At 39.7% G+C, this 23,540-nt stretch overlaps 1 protein-coding gene across 7 annotated transcripts in view; it reads left to right on the plus strand.

Annotated features, from left to right (window-relative positions):
- The window catches only part of OPHN1 (oligophrenin 1), a 630,229-nt gene extending 607,172 nt beyond the window's left edge, over positions 1 to 23,057 (plus strand). For 5 of the 7 annotated variants that reach the window (XM_043895949.1, XM_043895948.1, XM_043895943.1 and 2 more), the window contains 2 exons: positions 2,698 to 2,739; positions 3,967 to 8,244. In XM_043895949.1, the coding sequence (XP_043751884.1) occupies positions 2,698 to 2,731 (34 nt within the window). In that variant the 3' untranslated portion in view covers positions 2,732 to 2,739; positions 3,967 to 8,244. Of the gene's footprint in view, positions 1 to 2,697; positions 2,740 to 3,966; positions 8,245 to 22,626 lie in introns of those variants that run through there. The other 2 variants (XM_043895945.1, XM_043895947.1) reach the window with 1 other exon arrangement.
- The last annotated feature ends 483 nt before the right edge of the window (positions 23,058 to 23,540 follow it).

Consider the following 23,540-nt stretch of genomic DNA (forward strand, 5'->3'; position numbering starts at 1 on the left):
CTCTGGGTAGTCCTTCCTCCCTCCCTAGGATAAGCCATATGATAAATAAATACCAGGAAAATAGAATAAAACAATCTTGAATTAACAGAGTGAACTGGGCATATTTAAAGGAAAGCTTTTTAGAGGTAGTGGTATCGAGATGGAGCTTGAAAGATGGGTAGAATACACTGAAAATGAGAAGGATTGTTCTGTAGCCTTGAACAGGGACCCAAGGCATTAAGCTGTATATGTACTAGGCATGAACAAAGTCCAGTAGAATCTTTAAGGCAGTTTTATTTCTAATAGGGAAACTATAGCCAAACTGGTGTTGAAAATGTGGAAAGATTGGTAACCATTGCTTAGGTTGCCATATTTGTCATAGTGCTCAGAGAAGTCTTGGACCAACTGCAACATAGGGTACTATGGCAAAAGCAGGCACTTCAGGATGGAGGATGACCCTACCAGTCCTATGTTCAAGCCTCTGGAACCTAAATTTAATCCTCTTCCTTATCTCCAGATTCTATCTTGGCAGGAGTGTGTGTAAGACCAATGTGGGTAAACCAGTTCTCCAATATGTCATGAGTCACCTTCCTAGGTACCTACAGATTCCTCCCACTCAGCATCCACATGACAAAAGCACTCCTTCCATCTAGACCCATTTTTTTAAATTAATTTATTTATTTTAATTGTAGGCTAATTACTTTACAATATTGTGGTGGGTTTTGCCATACACTGACATGAATCAGTCACGGATGTACATATGTCCCCCCATCCTGAAACCCCCCTCCCTTCTCCTTCCCCATCCCATCCCTCTGGGTTTTCCCAGTGCACCAGCTTTGAGTGCCCTGTTTCATGCATTTAACTTGGACTGGTCATCTATTTCACATATGGTAATATACATGTTTCAATACTATTCTCTCAAATCATCTCACCCTTGTCTTCTCCCACAGAGTCCAAAAGTCTCTTCTTTATATCTGTGTCTCTCTTGCTGTCTTGCATATAGGGCCATCATTACCATCTTTCTAAATTCCATATATATGTGTTAATATACTGTATTGGTGTTTTTCTTTTGACCCCAGTTTTGTAACCACCATTTTCATCAGTACATCTACATGCTGGCTGCTGGTCAAAATTCTTAGACTAGCCACAGTCAATCTCATCTCATCTCTAATGAAAATGATAATCTATTTAACCTTTGCTGTGCCCCTTTTTGCCTCCAATTTGTACACCTGACTATATGTAACCTGATATTTGAATGACCTCACTTCTCATTTATCTCCCTTATATAACAATTTAAAGATTAAAAACTCAAAAGAAGAGAAAAGAGGGGAAAGTATTTCAGTAAGGCAGAACTGCTTGTGCAGTGCAGGTTCACAAAGTGATTAGTGTTCCACTTTGGCTGGAATGTGGGGGTGAGGGGAAGGAAACTCAGCTGGAACTGAGGCCAGGAAGATGGATTGGGGCCAGATTGTAAAGGCCTTATATAACATACCAAGGAGTTCAGTCTTTATTCTTTAGTCATTATGGAGAGCTTAAAAGCTTAAAAACATGACAATGCATATTCTAATCTGCATGAATTATTTTGAAATACACATACATTGTGTTGGTAATGAGGAAGATAGGAGAGTAAAACCTGAAGACAGTGAGACCAATTAGGAGGCTAATCATCCTAGCATGAATTGATGAGGTCCTGCATTGTTAGCAGGAATAGAATGAAAGGATAGATTTGAGGTAGACTCAGTAAGACCTTAATTACTTTTCAAATATGGAACATTGGAGAAGGATTAAGAGAGAAAAAGTCTAACTTGGACAGCTGGGTAGATGGTAGCAATACTTAATCATGGTGAAACAGGTTTTGTGGAAAACTTTCTCTGCTCAATTTTGGACACAGTGTGTATGAAAATTCTGTGGGACATCCAGATAGTAATGACGGATGGGTAACTACAACTTAGACCAGTAATTGGTACTGGACCTACATACATTTAGGGGTAGAATTATTGAGTAGAGCCACTGTACAAATTTATTCACATATACTGCAATATGAATAGTAGATTTTGGGGTGGGGGGTGTCTCAGTGCTTGATGGGGATTGAAATCATGAATGGGAATAAGATCACTCAGGGAGTAGGTATAAATAGACTCAAGAGAGAATAGAAAAACAATGTTGAGAACATAGCCCTGGGACCAGCTGTTGTCTGGGATTTTCTGCCCACATTATATGGACCTTAATTCTCCAGGGTTTTCTCTTTCCTCCAACCATCTCTAGACAAGGTGACCGTAGGACTGATCTAAAGACATCAAGAGGCCAGGCAAAGCTTGTTTGGTCTCTGAGGCAAAGGAAGATTCATGTTTCATAGAAGGCATTTGCCTTCCCTCATTGCCCTTCTGTCATTGGAGATAATCATAGAATGTAGTCTTTGGTCTTAGGCCAATTTCTCTGGTCTCCCCTAGCCTCCCATTGTATGACACTCAAAGGATCGTGGTAGCACCTGAAAGATGTTTTTGGGTCTGGGACACTGGGCTCTCTAAATCTGCTAGAGAGATAGCCTAACCTATAAGCATGGAGTGAGATGTTTTGAAATATTTGGATGGAATCACTTCCTAATTTTTCAAATGGCCTGATTGGCACTGTCTCAGAAAGGTTACCCACCCACTTGTTTGCCTTTCCAGTTCTGATTTCTAGAGTCTTAGTGAAATGTCTTTCATCCTTTACCCACAGTTCTCAAGGCAGACTTCCTGGAGATGAGAGTTGAGGCCTCAGGTATGTAGTATCCTCTTCTGATTACAAAACCTTGTTACACACATGGCTTCTTTATGAGATCTGAGTTTTTGAGAACTAGAATGCCATGTAGGTCCAGAGGGTGGGAATTCACCTCCGTGGCTCAGTTTACTACTTTGTAATTACATGACCCTTATACTTACTGTTGTTTAATACTGAGGTTCTCTATGTTTTTAAGTTTCCTTTCTCTTTCCTTTCTTTCTCTCTCAGCCAAACTACAGTATAATTTTATGAATTGCCTTTGAATCAAAGTCATTAGGAAGCCTAGATTGTGACATTTGGGGCAATTACATTTCCTTTCCTGGGCCTCAATTTCCTAATATGTAAAATGAAATGTTTGGAATCTTTTAATTCTGACATCCTTTGGGTCTGTAAGAATATCAGTAAAGTCTCATTTGATATTTTGGTAGGTCCCAAGAGTCTACCTTAGTATTTGTAGAGGGATTTCATTCCTTCAGCCCAAATCACTATTTCATACTCCTTGAACCTTCGTCCGTAGTTCTTTATATATGTCAAATGCAAAGCAATTTCACATCCATTAACTCATTTAGTCCATATCAAATGTCAGAAATAAGGAAGATAATATGTACTTTCACTAAACATATAAATAAACTGAGGTTCACAGGGGATACGTAACTTACTAAGATCACCAGAGCCATGGAGATCATGGAAATTTCTTTCTCTGCCTAGAAGTTCTGATTGACAATCAGATTGTTGGCATGCTATAAACCAATACATGCATAAACAAGATCCAGGTATCTGGAGCAGAGCTTTCCATGTACTCCCCTTCCTTCCTTTTCTTCCTATCACTGCCAGTCCTCAGAGGTCTGTGGGTAGATAAGCTTTTTCTTATCAGCTCTCATGAAGGTAAAGTCCCAGTAAAAGGAAATCTGGAGTTATTGTAGGGCCATAGAGGCAGTGACCATTCTGCAAGGGTGGGGGGGCGGGTAATCTCAGAGATATCAGGCTTCTATATCCCCTGTAGACTTTTTGAGGATTAGAGTTCAAGCTAAAGGCACAGGGTTTCCAGCCCTGATTATAGCACCATATTGGGACTGGTCTATGGAATCTGAGTTATAAGGGCTTTTTCCTAGCCAGCTGCTGTTGCTGAGCAGATTTGCTACCTACCACGAGAGGCCCTACTGCCCAGTGGCTATTAAGTGCTTAACCAATCATAGCTAATTCCTTACTCTCTTCTTTCCCTTTCAGGTTGTAAAATCCTTGGCCTCAGGGGACCCTTTCCAGGTTCTAGAAGGGTCTTCTTCAAATCCTTGTGTGCTGAAGAGCAGATTCTTCCTGTCCCTGCACCTTCAGGCTCTGGGAGGCTATAAAATAAGGGGCACATGTCCTATACACAAGTTTATTTCTCCTTTGTATTCTGTCTTCATTCCCCTAGAAGGTCTATCTTGAGCTCCTATAAGACTATGAATGGCTGAACTCCCTCAAGCCAGACTGCAGAAATCAAGCTATCCACTGACCTGAGTTGAAGAAAGGAGCTCAGTTTTCAACTGTTCTCTGAACTTCCTGCCTCCTCAAAAGGCCATCTATCTCTGAAAGATTTGGGGCTAAAGATCTTAGAAGTCTTACCCTGAACTAAAAGTTACTTGAGTTGGGGCCATTGCTTACCTTGGAAGTAGGGGAGTAGGAATACTTGCTGAACTTCGGAGGCTCTTACCATGTCTCTTACTGAAGATATGGACCCTAGTGCCAGTTTGGAGCTCTGGCATGGTACTACATTGCCAAGAATGCATCTGCTCCTATGGGCCAGACAGAATGAGTGACGCTTCTACAATCCCTCCAATGTGGACTCAGGAAGGTGGCCTTCCTGCTTTTGCATACAGCCACTTAGAACAAATCTGCAAAGCATGTTTTGCATGTCAAAGCCTATGTCTGTTTGAATTATTCTTCTTCCTGCTTTGTCCTAACAGCTTCCTTTCCAAGCAATCAGAAAGAAACAAAAGCTTAAAACAGTTCTTTTTTTTTTTTAAAGGCAGACTGTGTGTGTTCTGTAGGAGTTCCATTTTGGGATCAAATGCTGGGGAAAATTGTTAAAATGGATAAAAAGGCCAGGTAGTTGTCACTGTTGTTTCATGTTTGCTTTTTGAAGATAAGCTCTTTTATCATCTGAAAGAAACAGTTCTTAACCCAGTATCTATGGACTCAGGAACTTCATAAAGCCTCTGAAATGGTATGCAGACTTCCACAACAATGTGCCTTTTCTGAGGAAATGGTCCATAACATTTTAGTGAATTTCAAATTGGACCTGTGACATAATAAAGATTAAGAACCACAGCCCTTGAGACAAAATTTTGACTCTTTTTACAATTCCTAAAATAATTGATTAGAAAGGGCTTTCAGTATTATTTAGTCAAACTGCTTAGTTTACTGTTGGGGAAACTGAGGTAGAGCAAGTTAGCAGCTGTGCCTAAACAAGATCCAATATCCCTACTCAAGGTTCTTTCAATTATACCATGCTTATCAAACAAAGGGCCTCATGACTGGTAGCTTTAGGGGCCACCATTTTGAGAGTTTGACTTTTACCCTCTTTCTTGAGCCACATATACTTGCCACCAAGTGGGACTTCCAGAACTAAGCTCCTGGTCTTCCTCATTTGATGTTTCAATCATTGGAAAGGAACTAAAACACAATTAATTAGTGAATTGAGTCAGAAATCTGACAAGTAGACATTTCTGATTCCTATTTGTTGAAGAGAAGCTGCCGGAAAAAGTGTCACCACTTGTTTCCACACAGGTGCCTTGATTTAAGGGTTGGTTTTAAGATAGCCTGTCTTTAGGATCTGTGTAATTATTGGGTTGGCCAAAAATTCATTCAGGTTTTTCCATATGATGGTACAGAAAAACCCAAATGAACTTTTTGACCAACCCAATATAATGTGGTCCAGTGTGAGAGAAAGGACTTTCCTATTGGACTCTTCTAGCAAGGCCCTGCTAGTGCACTTACTATAGTACCAAGAAGAAGCATAGACATGGGGAAAAGAGGAGGCGAGAGGAGATGATGAGAAGAGAATGCATGCATGCAGTAACCAACTCTGAGATGCCTTTGGAACAGTGTTACTGAAAGGCAATAGCTACTTTCAAGATTTAACTCTAAATATGGCTTATTGATGAGTTAGTGACATGTTATCTGACATAAACACACTGAGAGCCTTTGTGGAAGTAATTTAGTAGAAATCTGACAACATTCTTAATGAACGTGTAACCAAGTGGCCATGTTGAACTCTCAGCTCTACCTAGTCTCAAAGGCCAAGTTGCTAAGAAACCAGAAGCAAGTAAGCCAAGTGGCCACCATTCTACCTGCTGCTCACCCCCAAACAGAATCTCTGTGAGGCCTGGTGGACTCAGTCAGGAAATACTCATTGAGCCCTAATCTCAGAGCTGCGGACTCTCTGCTCTGTCCCATTGGATGACTAACTAAACCAAGCAGGTATGCAGATTTTAGCCACAGAAGCAGTGTCCATTCGAGCCTTGGTACTTTTGAAGATATTAGAGACATGGTTTCACTGTGGCTTCCTTGGGGGGAAATTCCACAATCAATTTGTATTCCACCACAAATTTTGAGAGATTATTAAGAACCAGAGAAAGTGAAAGTCACTCAGTTGTGTCCAACTCTTTGCGACCCCGTGGACTGTACAGTCCATGGAATTCTCCAGGCCAGAATACTAGAATGGGTAGCCTTTCCCTTCTCCAGGGGATCTTCCCAACCCAGGGATTGAACCCAGGTCTCCTGCATTGCAAGCGGATTCTTTACCAGCTGAGCCACAAGGGAAGCCCGAGAACCAGAGAAAGATACCACAATTCCAGTGGAATATGTGTCCCAAAAATGTGGCTGTGAGATTGCTATGTGTTTCCTGGGACACAGATCAAGAACCTGGTCTAAAGAGTTGGGACCACCAGTCTGGCTGAAAGCCAAGAGCAGTTACTGTTCCTGCCCTGGGCTATACTCTAGAATTACAAAGAATGAACCTCTGTTCCTGCCCTGGGCTATACTCAAAGAATTACAAAGAATGAACCTCAGCATCTACCCTTTTGTTCTTTGATTTAAAGAGAAAAAGCTTCTGTGAAATGAGATTGACTTGACTTGGGATTGATGGATAGTCATTCAGAAGAGGCTATGGCAAGGGGTTGATAATTGAAGTGTGTCAACTATAGGAAATTATCTGCATACCTTAGTCAGCAGGCTAGAGAAACTGGCAATGGATGAACTGTAAATCTTGAACTGACAGTGATAGCATTTATTAAGCACCTACTAAGTGCTAGGTGCTTCATATATATTAAATCCTTTAGTCCCTACAACAATCATACAAGTGGGTGCTATCCTCATCTTACAGATAAAGGATTTATGGCCCAGCAGGCTAAAATAACTGGCACAAGGCCACACAAGTAAACAGAACTGTTATTCTAATCCAGGTCTCTCTGATTTTGCATCCCATGTTGTTTTCCTTTTGTAATATAAAGGCCATATTACTGGAGCTGACATGACTCTCTGACTCTTGCCTGATTAACAAAATATTAAAAGGCAAGCATTTGAGGGGAAGGAGGGAATGCAGGTCCAATTTACTGGGGAAGAAAAAACTGGGCTGAAAGCGATTTCTGTTATGTTTCCTCCTCCCATTCAGTATGACCATTTGTTAAGGTTTTAAAAAGGATCATTTACTTTTACCTTGTGACACGAAGGATTCATTTTTTGTTGGTAGTTGTCAAATCCTTGGCTTAGCTGCTTTTCAAAGAAAAAAAGGCCCTTCTGTATGTCTGTTACTTCCCCAAAGTTCTAGCATGTGCAGTGTCACCCTGAGACTGGTAGCATCCACACATGTAGTTTGAGAAGATGAAACGATCTTGGTGCTGCTGCAATACTTGATGCCTTGGGATCAAGTCCCTATTAAGGGTTTTCTGTGATGACAGCAAAAGTTAAGAGATGATTTAGAATAAAAAATATTATTGAATTTTTTGTTTAAAAAATATGAGGGATATTGTCCAGCCACTGAGGGGCAAAATTCAGCATCCAAGTTGAGTAATAAGTGATGTCATGTAGACTATTTCTAAAATAAGTTGCTATTGTACGAAAGAATCCTTCCCTTTTCAAGAAGTTCTTTAATTCTGTAATAACTAGAATAAATAAAGTAATGAAAAAGTGCTTCTGTGACTAGAAAAAATTGCTTTTGAGAGAATGTAGATCAATGATACTATGTTTAATGTAGCTGCCTCTAATGGCCTTGACACATTACAAGCCCAGAAAAAGCTTCAGAAGCATTTAAAAAATGCAGAGAAAAGCAAGATACCTTGAAGAGATGTTTTTGATGAAGAAAAGCCTCCATTTTCATAAGGAAAAGAATCATTTGATACCAAGGACATTAATAGATCCTAGAAAGATGCCTTTATGAAATACATATGTAACATCAAAAGAAAAAGAATTAAATCCTGGAGTACATTCACATGACTTTTAATAAAGTATACAGACTGTCCAGTATTAATGGCCTCTATCTGCAGTTTTGTCATGGAAACAATCTTTGAGCATGTTATGCATGATCCTATCATTGTTCCTATTGTCTTCTGTATTTCTAAGGATATATAGGGCCCAGAATCTGTTTGTACCCAGGGATCTCCATCTACAGTCTATTTTGCACCAAGTCCAGTTATTCCTTAAGGCCTCACAACATCACTGTGTGAAAATGACAGCCTCATTCTACAGATAAGAAAACTTGAGACTCAGGAAGATGAGAAATAATTTGCCCAATGTCATACAGTTAGGGATTGATTAAAAACCCAGCACTAGAAGCCACAGGAGCATTCCTGTTTCTAATATAGCATACTACTCCAAGTGGTAAAGGAATTCTGACAGTAAGTGGAGACGATGTTTAGAAATGAGACTAACATCTGCAAGTCTTGCTACTCAAAATATGGTCCATAATCAGCCTCAGCATCAGTATTACCTGGGAGCTTATGAGAAATACAGATACCTGGGCCCCATCCCAGACATCTGAAATCAAAATTTGTATTTTAATAAGATATCCAGGAGATAACTATGCACATTAAAATTTGAGAAGCACAGATTGTAAGCCAAAATAGGTTGAGGAAGTAGATATCTTGATGAGGTAAAGACCAAAAATGGTAGAGAAAACCAATTTGGTATGTTGGAAATGTTTACAAAGTTTGTGTCCATAGCTGCCTGCTTCTTACATTGCTTTGTACATGGTCTTATACTTTGATGAAATATAAATGAAGTTTTTCTACTTCAAAGAATAGTGAAACCACCTTAAGACTGAAAGTTATCTGAGTTTCAAATCTCTGAGCATTAAAAGCAGTAGAAAGGCAACATGGAGTATTGTAAAGAGTTCATTCAGGAGTGATGGGGGTCCAGACTCACTGCTCGCTTCCTGTCTGTAATGCTGAGCAAGTCTCCCCTAAATTGTCTGCCTTTAAACCAGGTAGTCTCAAAAGGTATTTTAAGTTTTGACATTCAGTTATTCTCAGCTGTGGATTTTAACTACAGTCAACCTTGTAATGAAAGCATGGACAATTCTACTGGGTTTTGTCTGTCTAGAGATTAGTATCTTAGTTCACATGAGGAGGAGTATTCTGAGAGGAAATACCACAGTCATGACAAAGCTACATTAATGGAAATTGCAAGAAACTGGGAGGAGCATGACTCTAGTTAACTGATTTGAAATTGGCAAGTATTTTAATTAATGTATAAGCAAGGCATCCATATTCCTTTGGGAACCAGCTGCTTCAAACCACATACTTGGAAATCAACTCTTATATCCTGAATAGGGCATACTTAACAAAATTTAATAAAACTCCTCTAATTTGGGATTTGGGGGGTAGTTTATTTGGGGTAGGAGAGACTTGTAAAAAAGAGAAGACTCTTGCTCATCCTCCAGCTGGCATCTCTCCAGCTGATTCTGATGCTCATTAGCTGAAAACAACTAGTTATAATCTAACCTCTTAAAATGGAGAAACAGACTCAGAGAGGAGAAGGAACTGATCTAAGGTCACATGCCAAAGCCAATGGCAGAAAACAGGTGCTCAGTGTACCACCCCAAGGGTCTTTCAGCTCTGCTTTCTTTGGGTAACCAGAATCAAGATCTCTGCTTCCAGCAGTAAGGCACACACTGGGAAGGATGAACATGCCTTCCATCTGAATACTTTGCTTCCATCACATGTTCACACTCATTTCTTTATTGAGGCTCAGAGAGATAACATAACTTACTTGCCCAAGGTCACACAGATAGGAGATAGACTCGTACCTAGGTTTTCTGATTTCACCTATGCTGCACTACTTCTCTAGGAGAGAAGCAGTCCTCCAAACCCTCAGCACTTTTCCTGGGAAATGTCAGGAGCTCTAAGCTTTTAATTGCTTTAATACAGTTGTTTCAAAACAGATCAATTTTTTCCCTACTGGAGAATATCCTACAACTTTATAACTTGTAACTCTGCAGAGCACACTTATGTCCATCATTTTGTTCTCAGACCCATAAAGTAGGTAAGACAAGGTATTAAGCCCTCATTTGACACGTACAAAGTGAGGCACAAAACCACTGTATTAATTTTCTCTTGCTGCTGTAACAAACGATGACAAACTTAGTAGCCCATCAGGCTCCTTTGTCCATGGAATTCTTCAGGCAAGAATACTGAAGTGGTGAGTCATTCGCTTCTCCAAGGGATCTTCCTAACCCAATGCAGGTCTTCTGCATTGCAGGCAGATTCATTAGTGTGTGAGCCACCATCTGCTATATGCCAAATGTGAATCTTAGTGCTTTGCATGAGTTTACTAAATTTGTCCAGATAATATTCCTATGAGGTAAGTACTGGCATTAGCCTCATTTTACAGGTGAGAAAACTGAGGAACAGAATAGTTCCATAATTTCCCCACATTCCCCATCCAGAAAAGGGTGAATTCAGGATTCAAATTCAGATTTTGTGCATGCGTGCTAAGTTGCTTCACTCAAGTCCGACTCTATGCAACCCTATGGACTGTAGCCTGTCAGGCTCCTCTGTCCATGGGATTCTCCAGGCAAGAATACTGGAAGAGGTTGCCATGCTCTCCTCCAGGGTATCTTCCCAACCCAGGGATCAAACCCACATCACTTACGTCTCCTGCAGTGGCACTTTACCACTAGCGCCACCTGGGAAGCCCACAAACTGAGACCATTTCCTTAACTAATTCCTTGTGTCTTCTACAAGACTGGGAAAATTCTCCTAGAGAAGACATAAAAGTCAAATTAATGTCCCTTGCACCTTTGATGCTCTAAGCTTGCCCTCAGAGCCCTGGCATTCTGATAACCCAAGTCAGCACAGCTGAATATCCTGAAGGAGTCAGAGACTTGCTGTGTTTTATCGGGTCAGTGGGGGGCTTTCCCATTGGCCCAGCAGTAAAGAATCTTCCTGCAGTGCAGTAGATGCAGGTTCAATCCCCGGGCCAGGAAGATCCCTGGAGGAGGGCATGGCAACCCACTCCAGTATTCTTGCCTGGAGAATCCCATGGACAGAGGAGCCTGGCAGGCTACAGTCCATAGAGTCACAAAGAATTGGACACAACTGAAGCAAATGAGCATGCACACACACACATGGGGCCAATGGAGTGCAAAGTGAAGGTGCCCAACATTTTCTCAGAGCCTGGAAGGAAAGAAGCGTGTCAGTCCAGGTAGGTGGGGTCTAGATGGGTTGGTCCAGGGACTTCCCTGATAGCTCAGGGAATTCACCTGCAAATGCAGGAGACATGGGTTCAACCCCTGATCTGGGAAGATCCTACATGCCACAGATCAACTAAGCCTGTGCACCACAACTACTGAGCCTGTGCTCTAGAGACTGGGAGCCACAACTACTGAGCCCATGCACCACAGCTACTAAAGGCTGCACTCATTATAGCCTGTGCTTCACAACAAGAGCAGCCACCACAATGAGAGGCCTGTGTACTGCAACTAGAGAGTTGTCTCTGCTCACCACAACTAGGGAAAAACATTTGCAGCAACGAATACCCAGTACAGCAAAAATAATGTTTGTTTTGTTTTTGTTTTTGTTTTTTTTAAGATGGACCATTACTACATGCAAGGCAGCAAAAGAGACAAAGATATAAAGAATAGACTTTTGAATTCTGTGGGAGAAAGCAATGGTAGGATGATTTGAGAGAATAGCATTGCAACATATATATTACCATATGTAAAATAGATGACCAGTTCCAAGTTCCATTCATGAAGCAGGGCACTCAAAACCAGTGCTCCGGGATAACCCAGAGGGATGGGGTGGGGAGGGAGGTGGGAGCAAGCTTCAGGATGGGGGTACACATGTGCACCTATGGCTGATTCATGTCGATGTATAGCAAAAACCATCACAATATTGTAAAGTAATTATTCTCCAATTAAAATAAATTATTTTTTTAAAAAGATGGGGCAGTCCCAGGAATACCCTCTGCAGAATAATATTTCCACTGATTCCCCATGAGACAGGTGGGCCTCCCTGTTGTGGTGTGCATTCAAGTTGTATCATTTCCTCTGAAACTCTATGAGGCCCATTTCTTGAAGACCCAGGCCCTGAGCATGCCCCCAAAAAGTGCCTGAATTAAGGCTGCAACAAAGAGATTTCCTGATTCTGGAGAACAGGGCTACACAATGACTTTCACTATACCTTACATTTCCCAGCATTTGACAAGACTGTGGGAACTAAGTTTCCACTCGTATTGTCAGCCCTGGATTTATTCCTCTTCTTTCTACTTTCTCAGTTATTTCCATCTAGGTACCATGATGCTGGCAGGTGCCGCTCTACTGTAATTTCCAGAGCTATCATGATGTGAGGTAGGTAGGGTATGGACAACCTCAGTCCTGTCACTCACCTCTTCTCCACCCCTGCTACCATCCCTTAATACTCAGAATTCTGTCTCCTTTCTGAGCTTGAGATCTAGAGGGACTCGGTAGAAGTTGAGATCCTCTATTCTCCATGTCTCCTTTGCTAGCCTTGGCCTCTAAACCCCCTGAAAGGAACTCAAATACCATTATCCGTATTCATGCCTCAATCACCATTGGCAAGTTACTTTACCAAAATAACCAGTGGTGGTAGTAGTAGCAGCAGCAACAACAACAATAGCAGTGGCTGCCTCAGTTGCTATATAAGAATGGATTCTTCTCTATACCTATTCAGGGCTAGTGGACCATGCTCTGCCATTCAAAATCTTCCCAAATGTTAACTATCTATCACTTGATTCTTGAATTCTTCAGTATAGTGAAATGATTGTCTGGAAACAGTCATGTTCATTAGCCCTATACCTAGCCACCCTGATTCCCATCACCCTGTGGAACCTGTCCTCATGCATGGCTCAGTTTCCCCCATCTGGCATCTTATGCCAGAGTTTCATGTCAATAATCCAGGCCCACTACTCTGGCCTCTGCAGTTTCCAACAGTCAGGTCTATGAAGCATTCCTGAAGCATTCCTATGACTTGAGGAATAGAGACTCCTTCCTCCTATGGCCATTAAACTCCTGGTTATGTGGCTTAGGTACATTCACCCTCATGAAGACCCCTTATACTCTTCTGGGGAGAAGCTGTTTTTCCCACACTCCTTACTCTCTGTTCCTCTACATTTTTTACTCTTATTGTCATTACAATAGTGCTTATTGTGTTTCCTCAAATGTCTTCAGTGAGCAAGTGGGTAGGTCTTGAAGGAGATATAGAAGAAAAGCATTATCCTGCTGCTGGCTGATTTCACACTTAATTAGAAATTAATCTTGCCTCTTGGCTGTCCAGGGTACATTCATATCCAGCAAAAAATCACATTATTTTCCCTGAAGTGAATAAGACATCACAAAATACCTTTGGATATGGGTGTAAAGATTCTTTCAATGAATTTGAAGAGCTCTGGGAAAGAAACAGGCAGCTAAGTAGCCAAACTGGTTCCACTGTGACAAAGCAGAAAACGGACTTAGTCCTGACCACAAGTAAACAGTTTATAAGAATCTGATCCAAAACCTTTGCATAAAGTGTCCTTCTAGAATTCAGAGCCTGAGGAGTTGAAACAAGCCCCATAATGGAACTGGGTGTCCCCTGGGACCAAGGGAAGGAAATAAACTTGTTCAACATTTATTGTGTGTCAAACATAGCTGGGAGAGGCCTGAATCCTTGAGCCTTCCCAGTAGATCTGGCAAAAGAGTTAGGGTGGTAATTGGGTTAAAAAATGTACTACAATTGGACAGGCACATTGCATATATTTTCTATACATTGTCTCATTTGAACCTTTTAACCACCTCATTTTAGTTCCATTTTACCTATAAAGACTTGAAATACAGAAAGATTGTTACTTGCTCAAAGTTTCATAGAGAGCAAAAGGTAAAAGTCTAGATAGGAATGGACTCCTAAGCCTATACAAAACATTGTCATTACTAAAACATTCTCTAACACAGAAGACTCCAGTACCTATTGTTGAACCTGTTTTAGAGAAAGAACTTTTCATTGTTTTTGCTGTGATGCTGGAGGTGGAGCAAGGAAGAGTAAATAAGGTTGTGGCCAGTACCTGAAGCAAGTTGTGATAGGAAAGGTGAAGGACCACTTATAGCTTAAATGGAGACTTTGTGTGAATTAGACAAAGCACCCCTTGCTCAAGATACTTTATAACCATCTGCCAGAAAATTGTAACAAATACATAAATCTCTGATTAAGATGTGAGAGACACCACTAGATGTGGCCATATCAACTACATTTAATAGCCCCAAGGAGGTGAAATAATCATGGGGCTAACTGAAGCATTAATGAGTGTGCCTCAGATCCATGTAAGGACTAGATGGTCATTCTACAGATTATAGCCTTAGCAATTCTAAATGAGAAGAGATTATGGAGCTTGGTTAGTGGGAAGGATGGGCTTTGAATTTATAGAATTAACTTACATTTTCAAAGCCCTGAAGGTTTTAGGATGCTGATTGGGAGCTGAGAGAAAGAATTGGGCAATGGGGGAGGGAAAGGCCCTCTGCTAAAACTTTTACACTTTTTTATATACTCCTCACAACAGTCATGGGAAAGATAGTATTATCGTAATTTTAGATGTGAGAAAACTGAAGCTCTAAGTTTAAAAACTTACCTTAGATCACACAGATATTAATTGGTGGTCCTAGGATTTGCCCCCAGGTGTGTCTAACACAAGAAATAGTACTTTTCTCCCTTTGCAATGCAACTATTGGACATTTAGGTGTGCATTCAATCAGTCAGAAGCATTAGGTTGGTGGCAGCCTTAGAGAATAAAGAAGCTCCACAAATCATATTCAGAAGTGCATGATCCTTGACTGAGCAAAGGGTAATAACCAATACCCAGACTATAATGATAGAAATCATACCTGTACAAGGCAGTGAGAGTCTCCCTAGTGATCATCAGCTTTACCCTACTCACAGAAGGGTTTTCAGTGGTAAGTAGAGATCATACTTTCCTCCCTTCACACCCCAGATTTCCAGGAAACCCCAAGGTATCCATAGACATATACACATCTATGAATGATATATACCTTTATCAGTTCTGGGTCAAGAAGGTATGGCCATGGAAATTTCTTCTTCCCTTGCTAATTTGACTCTAGTGTGAAGGAATCTGAAACATATGTAAGTTTCTGGTTTTTGTTTTTTTTTTGAGCCAGATAGTGTTATGATTCTCAAGCCCTGCTTTCATAATCTACAGTCAAAGTTCCAATCCTCCAGATGACTATCTCTATTCTTGCTGTCATCTCAGCAGCCATTTCCAGATATGAAGGGAAAATGGAGGTCAGAGAGAGCTAGCTAAGCAACATCAAGCTGCAGTGAGGGAACAAGGGAGGGTGGGCACAAAAATTCACAAGACAAAGAAACCACATACTTTATCTCAAGCTTTATAGATTGGGTCTCTCTAGTTCAGCTATTAGCCTTAGTCTTTCTCCAGGTTTAGGAGAAAAGCTGATTTCCTTCTGGGAGAGTCTGCCTCCTGATATAGTTCCTTTCTTTTCTTTTCTTCTCCAGGCCCAAGAATGGAAGAATCAAGAGATTTTAAAGGAATAGAAATGGCTCTATATTTTAAATATATATGACATTGACTTTGTGTCAGACATTCTCAGTGCTTTACAAATATTAATGCATTTAATCCTACAACAATACTATGAGGCAGATACTATTGAGACACAGAAAGGTTATACATGACTTGCTCATGGTCATATAGCTAAGAAGTGAAGGAACCAGGATTCAAAACCAAGTTTTCAATTCTGAGGTGTTTTTTTTTTTTTCCCATTTATTTTTTTATTAGTTGGAGGCTAATTACTTTACAATATTGTAGTTGTTTTTGTCATACATTGACATGAATCAGCCATGGATTAACATGTATTCCCCATCCCGATCCCCCCTCCCACCTCCCCCACCTGATCCCTCTGGGTCTTGCCAGTGCACCAGGCCAGAGCACTTGTCTCATGCATCCAACCCGGGCTGGTGATCTGTTTTAACCAGTATATTGTACTGCTCATGTAATACAGTAGGAAAAATATTGGCTTTAAAAGTCAAGTAGCGTCTGAATTCTAATGCTTATTCTGACACTTGTTAGCTACTTTACACCCTGACAAATCATTTCCCCTAAGCCTTAGTTTCCTCAACTGTAACATGAGGATGATGGCACATGCCTTTCAGGGTTGTAGTAAAGAATAAATGGAAAGTGTTCAGCCCAGAGTAGGTATTCCAAGTTGATTCTTCTTTTCATTTTCCTAAGACTTGATACTAAATTGATTTAATATCCAAACTTAATAGCCACATCAACTTAGACTGTGCCAGAGTTAAACTAAGCAAACACTGGTTGTCACTATAGGTGGCATTCACTTCTGCTGGAGTGCTATATTTCCACCAGGAGAGCTGATATAACTGGCATTTCTAAAGACAGAATTCTATCAGAATTATTTAGCTATATGGTTCTGTTTCTGCACAGACATGGGGAAGACATGGCCAGCAGAGGGACATTTTCAGGAAATGAAGGCATTGTGCCCAACCAAGAAGTCTCATTCACACCCTTGCATGTACCCCACAAGGTACCACCAGCGCCTTTAGCTAATGGATGGACCAATGAACCTAGGTGGAGATACCTTTCTTATCCCATAGAGTATGAAGTTGTAGGGCTGAAAGACACTCTAAAGGTCATATAGACTAATTTATCATCCAACTTGGTCTAGTGAAGCACCCAAATGCTAGACTTAAGCAGGCACAGGTTCAAATCTTCCTTTTCTACTCATTAGCAATCTAGTAGGCAAGTTATTTCTCTCTTCTGAGACTTAGTTTTTTCACTTGTAAAATTGAGATCAATAAGTGCTCACCTTTAAGAGTTGTGAAGATTCAATGAGATAATAAAAATAAAATGCCTGGCACACGTAAAATATTCAGTAAATTGTAGATCTTAATTCTGGCCTCATCTGTGTAACAAATCAACAAACCTCAGGAGTTCCCAATTGAGAACAAAGTTGGTTCATAAAGGCTCTTCATGACCTACTCACAAAGTCTTTCATGAAAAGAGTCATACAAGACTCTGCCATGTAGATTCTGCCTCATCTTCTTCTTGTTCTCCCCAGTCACACACTTTAAATTCTGTGAAAACTGGACCTGTGAATGTTCTCGGTTACATTTGCAATGGTCCTGCAGGAATTAAATTGATAATTTTCAAAACTGTGGGCAGGGTTAGTGGTATCAACAAGACATGATGAAGCATTCAAGGTCTAAGAATGACAGGATGCCATTACACCTTTGAATTGAAGGAGTAAATAAATGGGAAAGTATTACCAGCACCTAGAGAGAGCTGGAGCTGTGAAGAAATTCCTAGTAGGAACTATAATCAGGAAAAATTCCAGACAGTGTCAGAAATGAGAACTAGAGCAGTAAAGTAGTGAGGAAGAAATAGCAAGACCACTTCTCCTCCCACTCTTGACCTGTCAGTGCCTCTTGTTAGCCAAACCCAGCCAGAAGCCATCAGACAAGTTAATACAATCATAAGATTAGCCTCTTGGAACACAGAGGAGGGAAAATAATGACAGAGAAAGGATCTGGAGGTGGCAGATGACAGCCAAAGAATAACTACTAAGTAAGCTCAGCTTTCCTACCTCCATGCCTTTCATATTTGGTTCCCTAAAACTGTAATGATATTTTGTGAACCAATGAATTCCTGTTCATCTTAAGGTCCTGCTCACCTTCTTCATTTCATTATAGTCACTCCTTCTCCATTTCATTATAAAAATATAATGGGCTTTATTTTATGAGTCTTTCCCTGATAGCTCAGTTGGTAAAGAATCTGCCTGCAATGCAGGAGACCCCGGTTCTATTCCTGGCTCAGGAAGATCCCCTGGAGAAGGGATAGGCTACCCACTCCAGTATTCTTGGGCTTCCCTTGTTGCTCAGCTGGTAAAGAAACCACCTGCAATATGGGAGACCTGGGTTTGAACCCTGGGGTGGGAAGATCCCCTGGAGAAGGGAAAGATTACCCACTCCAGTATTCTGGCCTGAAGAATTCCATGGATTGTATGGTCTGTGGGGTCACAAAGAGTTGGACATGACTAAGCCACTTTCACTTTCATTTCAGTATTGAAAAAAAGCCTTTTCCATTTCATTATAGTCACTCCTTCTCCAATCATACTGATTTTAGTGCTGATAATACTATGTATTATACTATGTATACTATGTATTTTTGCCTGATTTCCTGAAGAGAATATAAACTTTTCAGGGGTATGAGCTTAGTTTTATTCAACTCTGTATTTCAAGCTCTTTGCACAAGGTATGGCCCAAATGTACCCCAATTAAATGGGTTAAACTGACCGAATCAACTCCACCCTAGAAGCTTTATCATAGGACAGTGTCTTCAAGACATCCAGACACCAAATTAATTTTCATTAACATCCTTTAGACTCCTGTCCCTGGGGTAGCCTTTCCTAACTAGCCAGGTGCTATAGAACAAGCAGCATTCTTTAGAGTTAGTTTCATTTGGAGGCCTCACAGAAACTATCTCTTGACAGTTAACAAAAGCTTTTAAAACAAATTTTATCCAAAGAGAATATTCTCAGTATATTCCATTTGGAAATATTATGGGAAAAGCAAAGTTCTCTGAAACAGGCAATTACATTTTTCACCAAATCCCAAATGTTGCTTTAGGCTTCACCTCCTGGAGAAGGACATGGCAACCCACTCCAGTATTCTGGAGAATCCTACAGACAGAGGAGTCTTAGCAGGCTACAGTCCATAGGGTCTCAAAGAGTTGGACATGACTGAAGCTACTGAGCATGCACACACGTAGGCCTCTCCTAGTGTTTTTTATCCAAGCCTAGGGAGCCAAATAAGGGCAGTGTGTGTAACAGGCAGTGGTAACAGAACATCAGTTCAATTAGTCTTCTTCAGATGGGAGCAGTACTTTTCAGATGGCCTCCTGAGTGCCTGCAAGCCCCTCAGACATTTCATTTAAGGATAATGACTGGACGGTGTGGATAGAACTGAAGAAGCTAAAAAGGATAAGAATATGTCCTATGAGTTACTTTTCATCTGTGTCAACATGGTTAAAGATTGATTGCTCTTAGATCAGGCCAAAGTCAAGGGCTACTTCCTTTAAGAATGTTCCAACACAGAATTTTTTAAAGCTCGACTTAACTTCATTATCCTTCTCTCCCAGAGCCTTCAATACTTTCTGCTCTCTATAACAGCTTCCATGAAGAAAAGTATGAAAAGAATGATGGGAATTTAGGCTCTAGCTCTGCCACTCACTTGCTGTGGAACTTAGATGTCTCCCTCTTTTCTATGGATTTCAGTTTTGTTATTTGCAAAAATGAGGAAAAAGACAGTTATGTACATTGGAGAAAGTAAGAAGAGATCAATAAATCTGCCAAATAGGGAACGGAGACCCAGAGAAATATGATGTTCGAATTGGCTAGATGTCCTAGGCATGGAGGTAAGAATGAGAATGGCAAATGGACTGAATAGCAAGTTACCTGATACAGATGCAGCTGATGTGTGGAAAGCAGTACATGGAGGGGAGTGACACAAAATGAGACATAAAAGGAAGCTTTAGGCCTGTTTATAAAGGGTCTTGAATTCTTGAAGGCCATTAAAGCTTAAGAACCAGGTAGATGACATGGGTAGAATAGGGGAATTGTTCTCAAATGTTTTGATCTCAGTATCATTTATAATCTTAAAAATTACTGAGGACTTCAAAGAAGCTTTGATGTTGTGGGTGATATCTATTAATGTTTACCATATTACAAATTAAAACTGGAAAATTTAAAAATTTTTATTGTTTCATTGAAAAAATAATAATACAATTATACTCCAATAAAAACAATATTAAACCAATATATATTAACATATTTTTATTTAAAAATATTTTTTCTTGTTTCATTTTAAAAAACTTTATTGTAATATAGTTGATTGACAATGTTGTGTTAGTTTCAGGTGTACAGCAAAGTGACTCTGTTATGCAGATACATATATCCACTTTTTTACAGATTCTTTTCCCATATAGGCCATTACTGAGTATTGAGTAGAGTTCTCTGTGCTATACAGCAGGTTCTTATTAGTATTTTATGTATAGTAGTGTGTATATGTCAATCCCAACATCCCAATTTATCCTTCCTTCTCTTACCTCCTGGTAACTATAGGTTTGTTTTCTACATCTGTAACTCTATTTCTATTTTATAAATAAGTTGATTTGTACCAATTTTTTAGCTTCTGCATGTAAGTGATATCCTATGATATTTGTTTTCGTTTTACTTCACTCAGTATGACAATCTCTAAGTCCACCCATGTTGCTGTAAATGGTATTATTTCATTATTTTAAATGACTGAGTAATATTCCACTGTATATATGTACCACATCTTCTTTATCCATTCCTCTGATTAATGTACATTTAGGTTGCTTCCATGTCTTGGCTATTGTGTAAATAGTGATTCAATGAACACTGGGGTGTATATATCTTTTTTTTTAATCTACTTAAAAATATAATTTACTAAATTGTTGTAAGCCATAATGATAAAAAAGGATTCATAGAAAGGACTATTAGACAAGTATACATTTCTGATAAATTTCAGAGTATGTATCTTTTTGAATTATGGTTTTCTCCAGTTTATGCCCAGGAGTGAGATTGCTGGCTCATATGAATGCTGTCTTGTTAGCATTTTAAGGAACCTCCATAATATTCTCTTCATTCCTACCAACAATATATTAATAGGAAGATTTCCTTTTCTCCACACCCTCTCAAACTTTTATAGTTGCTAGATTTTTTTATGATAGCCACTCTGCCAGGTGTGAGATGATACCTCATTATAGTTTTGACTTGCGTTTCTCTAATAATTAATGATGTTGAGCATCTTTTCATGTGCTTTTTGGTCATCTGTATGTCTTCTTTGGAGAAATGTCTATTTAAATCTTCTGCCCATTTTTTATTGGGTTATTTGTTGTTGTTGTTGTTTTTCATATTGAGCTGCATGAGCTATTTTTATATTTTAGAGATTAATCCCTTGTCAGTTGCTTCATTTGCAAATATTTTCTCCCATTCTGAGGGTTGTCTTTTTGTTTTGTTTATGGCTTCCTTTTCTGTGCAAAAGCTTCATATATTTTCCAAAAATAAAACACAGTGAGAAGAATGGTATCATTTCAGATTTTTCCTAAAACACTTTTTCTATGGTTTAGTAGAAGACAGCCAGATTCTAGTGGCTGTTTCTGCATTCAATCTATTATGATGTGATTTTATTGGAAGGAAATAAAGAAAATTTGGCCTCACTCAGGTATGTGGATAATCTTTGTGCATGCATGGTCAGTCGTGTCCAACTCTTTGCGACCCTATGGACTGTAGACTGTCAAAATGCTACACCAAAACTCCACAAGTATAGTTTTTCAAACTTTAGTTACAATGTGGATCCAAAAACTATCTTAATGAATTTTGCATATTCTATGACATTGCAATCCATTGATCTGTATTGTACTTTGAATGAATCATTTACCCAGGAATGATTTTGTAGCACCACGTCTTGGTCATTTGGCAAACTTTTAGTACACTTAGTAACACAAATCCTGCATGTACATTTAATTATACACTAATTTTAAAAAACTGTGTTAATAATACCATTGATCTTATCAAAAATGTTGTGGGAAACTCTCAAGCTTATGGTGGAAGATAAAATTTTTTTCTAAAATTCCAATTTTTACTTGAAAACTCAAATATCATCATTGACAACAAATATTGTCACTTGTTTTCCTTAAAGTGACAAGTTCACATCATTCATTTTAAAGAAAATATTTGCCAAATACCCAAGTCTGACTAAGCATAGTTTATCTCTCAGCTGCTCTGTCAATTAAAAATTATGTTCTATGAAGAAAGCAGCTAGTTCAGCCCACCATTCACAAGTGCTTTCCCTGAGACAACCATCATATTTTGTTGTATTTGTTTTATTTTTAATTTCCATTTTATCACATACAATATTAGAAAGTTACATATTCTAGGATTGAGGTTTTAAAAAATTAATATTTTTGCTGCTTAATCAAGGACATTTTAAAAGTGAAAATGTCTTATTTTTTCTGGGAGTTAGTGGTTGTGAAGAATCTAGTGACCATTTAATTTTATGAAATTTTTATGCATGCTAAGGTGCCAGCCATGCAAATATCCACACAATGAAAAAGGTAAATGACTTTCATACAAAATACTAAAAACTTAGTATCATTATGAAAATAGTTTTGACCTCAAAGTGAAAGTGAAAGTGTTAATCGCTCAGTCATGTCCTACTCTTTTTGACCCATGGACAGTAGCCTGCCAGGCTCCTCTGTCTATGGAAGTCTCTAGGCAAGAATACTGGAGTGGGTTGCCATTCCCTTCTCAACCCAAAGACTGAACCTGGGTCTCCTGCATTTCAGGCAGATCCTTCATCAACTGAGGCACCAGGGAAGAATAGACACCCTAAAATTACCTCAGGAACCTCCATGAGACCACAATTCTCTTCTCTGAGAACTCCTTATAGAGAGGTGTTTTGAACGAATGGATTATTGGAAACAAGAAGACCAGTTAGGAGATGGATGCAGATAATACAAGTGAGAAATTATAAGAACTTCAACTAAGGCAATCTCAATATGAATGGTGTGGCAAATATTAATGCAAAAAAAATTAAAATATTCAATCAGTGTGACTGTGTTCCTTCTGTTATATTTTCAGTAGCTTCCTCTAAACTGACCACTTACTGAAGTCCTATCAGTTCAGTTCAGTTCAGTCACTCAGTCGTGTCCGACTCTTTGTGACCCCATGAATCGCAGCACGCCAGGTCTCTCTCTCCATCACCAACTCCCGGAGTTTATTCAAACCCATGCCCATCGAGTCGTTGATGCCATCCAGCTATCTCATCCACTGTCGTCCCCTTTTCCTCCTGCCCCCAATCCCTCCCAGCATCAGGGTCTTTTCCAATGAGTCAACTGTTCGCATGAGGTGGCCAAAGTATTGGAGTTTGAGTTTCAGCATCAGTCCTTCCAATGAACACCCAGGACTGATCTTTAGGATGGACTGGTTGGATCTCCTTGCAGTCCAACGGACTCTAAAGAGTCTTCTCCAACACCATGGTTCAAAAGCGTCAATTCTTCGGTGCTCAGCTTTCTTCACAGTGCAACTCTCACATCCATACATGACCACTGGAAAAAATATAGCTTTGACTAGGTGGACCTTTGTTGGCAAAGTAATGTCTCTGCTTTTTAATATGCTATCTAGATTGGTCATAACTTTCCTTCCAAGGAGTAAGCATCTTTTAATTTCATGGCTGCAGTCACCATCTGCAGTGATTTGG

The sequence above is a fragment of the Cervus elaphus genome, chromosome X (assembly GCF_910594005.1).
Source record: "Cervus elaphus chromosome X, mCerEla1.1, whole genome shotgun sequence".
Classification (NCBI taxonomy): Eukaryota; Metazoa; Chordata; class Mammalia; order Artiodactyla; family Cervidae; genus Cervus; species Cervus elaphus.